Genomic DNA, 4,244 nt, shown 5'->3' with positions numbered 1-4,244 from the left:
CTAATGCCTTTCATCCCTCAGAAATAATGAACATCATCCACTAATTACCTTCTAAAAAAGCTCCTTGCCACGACCTTATCACAGCACACATTTTGAAACAGCTCCCTCGTAAAGCCATTCTATTCCTTACCTATATCTATAATGCTACACTCCAATCCACCTATTTCTCTGACCCTTGGAATATGTCTATAATAAAAAAGTTTCCCAAACCCTCCAAGCCACTTGAATATCCATCTTCTTTACTGGGCAAAATCCTAGAAAAACTCTTATTAAAACGCCTCTATCCAATCCTTTATTCATATCATGTTATTCCTGACCACCAGTTTGGATTTAGAACATCTCATTCTACCATACAACAGAGTCATCGAGTGGTTGATGTCATATCCTCCACATTGGAGCGCGGTATGTACTTCACGGGAGTCTTCCTCGATGTTGAACAAGCTTTTGATCGAGTCTGGCACCCAGGTCTGCTCTATAAACTACTTCAATTCCTACCCCCTACATATTTCCTTATAATCCGCTTCTACCTCACTGATAGAACCTTTAAAGTAAATCATAATCTAGCCTACTCATCTCTCTTTTCTCAGTCCGCCGGTGTTCCTCAAAGTAGTATCTTAGGTCCCATTCTTTATACGGTTTATACAGCTGACATTCCAACTCACCCTCACACAGTCCTAACAACATACGCTGATGAAACATGTATACTGTCTGTAAACAACGACCCAACTAATGCATCAGAAACACTACAGACACACAAAACATCTATTAAAGAATGGTGTCAAAACTGAAGAATTAAAATAAATCCTGACAAATCCCATCAGATCACCTTTACTCTCCGTCGTAAACCTCTACTCTCCTGTCCTACAGTATCCTTTCTAAATACACCACTAACGCCTGTTGAACAGATTCGATACTTAGGACTCCATCTTGACAAGAGACTTACTTGGAATCCATACACAAGACTGAGACGACAAGAAACTGCTCGTAGATTCAGATTGCTACAACATTTACTTGACAAACACTCTAAACTTCCCATTCACTACAAAAAATTAGTATACACTACGATAATCACACCAATTTGGACATATGGAATTGAGCTCTGGGGCTCCACCAAACCATTGAATTCCTCCCGCATCCAATCCTTACAATCCAAAATCCTACGTAAAATCCTTGATGCTCCTTATTACGTTACAAATAAACTCATTCACAAAGACCTTAACATCACATTCGTTGCAGATTTGGCCCAAAACAGATATGCGTCTTTTCATTCCAAACTCCTTAACCATCCTAACCCATTAATTCTTAATTCTCCACCAATGGGTGGTTCCTTCGCAAGATTTTCAAGTGTATATGAAGCATACAACATATTTACTTATTGTATTATTTTGTACAGTTGTAAATTACATTAAATAAATAAATAAAATTAAAAAAAAAAAAACTATTTTACATTCATATTTTTCTTTAGGTTATGAATTAGTTTTATAATATGTTAATATTTTTATCAACAAAACTGTAGTGTGTACTAATAAATTCATATCTTCAATACCGGCAAATTTTTCAATGCAAGAGATGCCAAATTTACCGATCCTTTCGAAATTATAACTTTTATTAGGCTTTATATCTGAGAGGAGTTTTCAAAGCGAATCACATGAATCGTGATGAGTTGGGGCAGTCATTTTACCGATTCAGAATGGTTATGAATATTAAAAGGTTTTCATTTCTCTTTTTTAGATAGGGAGATCTATGATCGTTTAGTCCCGATCAGAGAAATTTTGAGAAGTTCATTGTAAACTTTTAGACTTGTTATTTTTTATTTAACTTATTAGTTTCTATATCTTAGGGCTAACTAATTGCTCAAATCATTTTCAACGATATTTTTTATATATTTTGTATGAAGCATGCCTTCAACTAAATGCCAGGCACACATTCACTTTTGGTTGGCTGGTTGGGTTTTAAGTGGACTGTATAATTGAAAAATAAAACATGATTAAATGAAAATAAAATTCTATTGTCTAAGTTACAGGTGGTGTGGGGGGGGGGGCGAAATGAAATATTTATGGTTAAAAGGGTTAATTAATTTTGAATGCTTGGGCTATGGAAAATTGTAGATATAATGAGGTGGTTGATGATGATGTGGATGTTAACTATTGCTAGGTGGACTTACTCCATGCTTCCCTTCTTCCTTCCGCATTCCTATGCTGCTCTCTCCTCTGCTTCGAGGAACAACTCCAGGAATTCTACTCACTCATGGTAGATTTTTGGTGTGAACAAAGAAGAATTGCTTTTGGCAGAAGAAAAGATAATAAGCCTCTGGTTACTTCTTCTCACCACAGAGAGCAATGGAGGATGTGAGTTTTGACTGTTGGCCATATGGGGCGCTAGTATTGCCTACATTATGATAGCCCCTCCAATTCAACCTTTCAGTTGCCGTAGGTTACCCAGAACAATTATTTTTTAAAGAGTTTCTCAGAAAATGTTTTTGTATACTTTTATCTTCTTTTAGTTGAATAAATAAACCTCTTTTTTTGTTTAAATAAGAGTTTGTCTTTTACATCTTTTACACATGCAATTGATGTTAATCATTAAAGTAAAAAAAAAATTATGACTTTCTAACGACTATATCCCTTTGGTTTGACTTTTAGAAGCATCCCTATTGCAAGATTAAAATATCTTTTATGGTAAGTTGCGTTCCGTTAAATACATTAATTTTATTCTTAGTTGTCACTATCAATTTTCTTTTAACTATGTTGAGAAGAATTAAGATTAAAACTAAATATTGATGGTGCTTGATCATTTATTATCCTTAATTTTATACATTGAACCTTGAATAATTGTGAATAAAATTACAGCATATTTATATCTAGAATTAAGTTCTCTGGTACAAAAAATAAATAAATTTATAATCCTTAAAATATAAAATATTCATCAAGCACACAAAAATACATATTTTCAGCGAATAACCCCTATGTCTTTAAGGATTATTATCGTTTAAAAATATAAAATAATATTATAGTTTTATATAAATATATCATGTTATAACAAAATACTATTTACATAATATGCATGATGAGATGCACAATGATTGTGTATGATGATAATAAAATTTTTAAATAATGCATGAGAGAAGAAGTGGATAGTAATAAGATTGAACAAACACATTAATTAGATACTTAATTATTAACAATCATTGTTTAAATATAAAATAATTTTAGTCAGACTCTTTCCTCGACTTGTAGCAAAGGTGGATTTTTCAGTTCTAATAGTATCTGAGCTTCGAATTCGAAATCTTCAAACCTTAGGTCTTTATTAACTGGAGAAACTTTTATCCTTCTCAATACCTTTGATAATGTGATTTTCAACTGTGTCATTGCATAATGCATACCTGGAAAAAAAAATCCTCCTTATATTCTGAAAGAACTATAATTTATTAAGATTATATTCTGAAACAACTATAATTTATTAAGATTATATTCTGAAACAACTATAATTTATTAAGCTTATATTCTGAAACAACTATAATTTATTAAGATTATATTTTGAAAGAACTATAATTTATTAAGCTTATATTCTGAAACAACTATAATTTATTAAGATTATATTCTGAAACAACTATAATTTATTAAGATTATATTCTGAAAGAACTATAATTTATTAAGCTTATATTCTGAAACAACTATAATTTATTAAGCTGTCCCAAAATTAACTATAATTAATTAAGCTGTCCCAAAATTAACTCAAGATTTGAATTTTCCATCACTCCTGAAATGATAATAATAATAATAATAATAATGTATATATTTGTTCATGACGCAACCCAAATTATACAACAAATAGAGTTAGCCTGTAAAATACATCATTGTTTATTAATTATAACAAAAAGATCCATATAGTTTCAACACTTTTTTATTGTCTTTACACTCTTTTCAATCATTTATCTAAATGGCGATTATATTTCAAAGAAAAGAAGTATATAATTTACAGTTGCGTAGTTCGAAAAGATAAGCATTAGCTTAGGGTTGACTAGCCTATTACCATCATCATATTAATTTTTTTTATTTAAAAAAATATATTTAAAAAATGGATCTATTCAACAATTAAAAAACACATAGAGAATAGAAAAACATCCGTTTGTCGAAGTCTATGTGTGCAATTTTTACTAATATCATAATAACAAAACTTAAAAAAAAAAGTTCTATACTTTAAAACCAATGCTTTTAATCAGTCAATAATTTAAAATAATAAAT

The 4,244-nt window shown here is 30.7% G+C and overlaps 1 protein-coding gene across 1 annotated transcript in view; it reads right to left on the bottom strand.

Moving 5' to 3' along the window:
- Positions 1–3,097: 3,097 nt before the first annotated feature.
- The window catches only part of LOC106680054 (cytochrome P450 4c21), a 52,527-nt gene continuing 51,380 nt past the window's right edge, over positions 3,098–4,244 (bottom strand). The window contains exon 12 of the mRNA XM_014419513.2: positions 3,098–3,382. Within this exon, the coding sequence (XP_014274999.2) occupies positions 3,213–3,382 (170 nt within the window). The 3' untranslated portion in view covers positions 3,098–3,212. The remainder of the gene's footprint in view (positions 3,383–4,244) is intronic.

Source organism: Halyomorpha halys, unplaced genomic scaffold (assembly GCF_000696795.3).
Source record: "Halyomorpha halys isolate HHAL.00 unplaced genomic scaffold, Hhal_1.1 Scaffold240.1, whole genome shotgun sequence".
NCBI lineage: Eukaryota > Metazoa > Arthropoda > Insecta > Hemiptera > Pentatomidae > Halyomorpha > Halyomorpha halys.
This window is presented reverse-complemented; position numbering and strand designations above follow the sequence as displayed.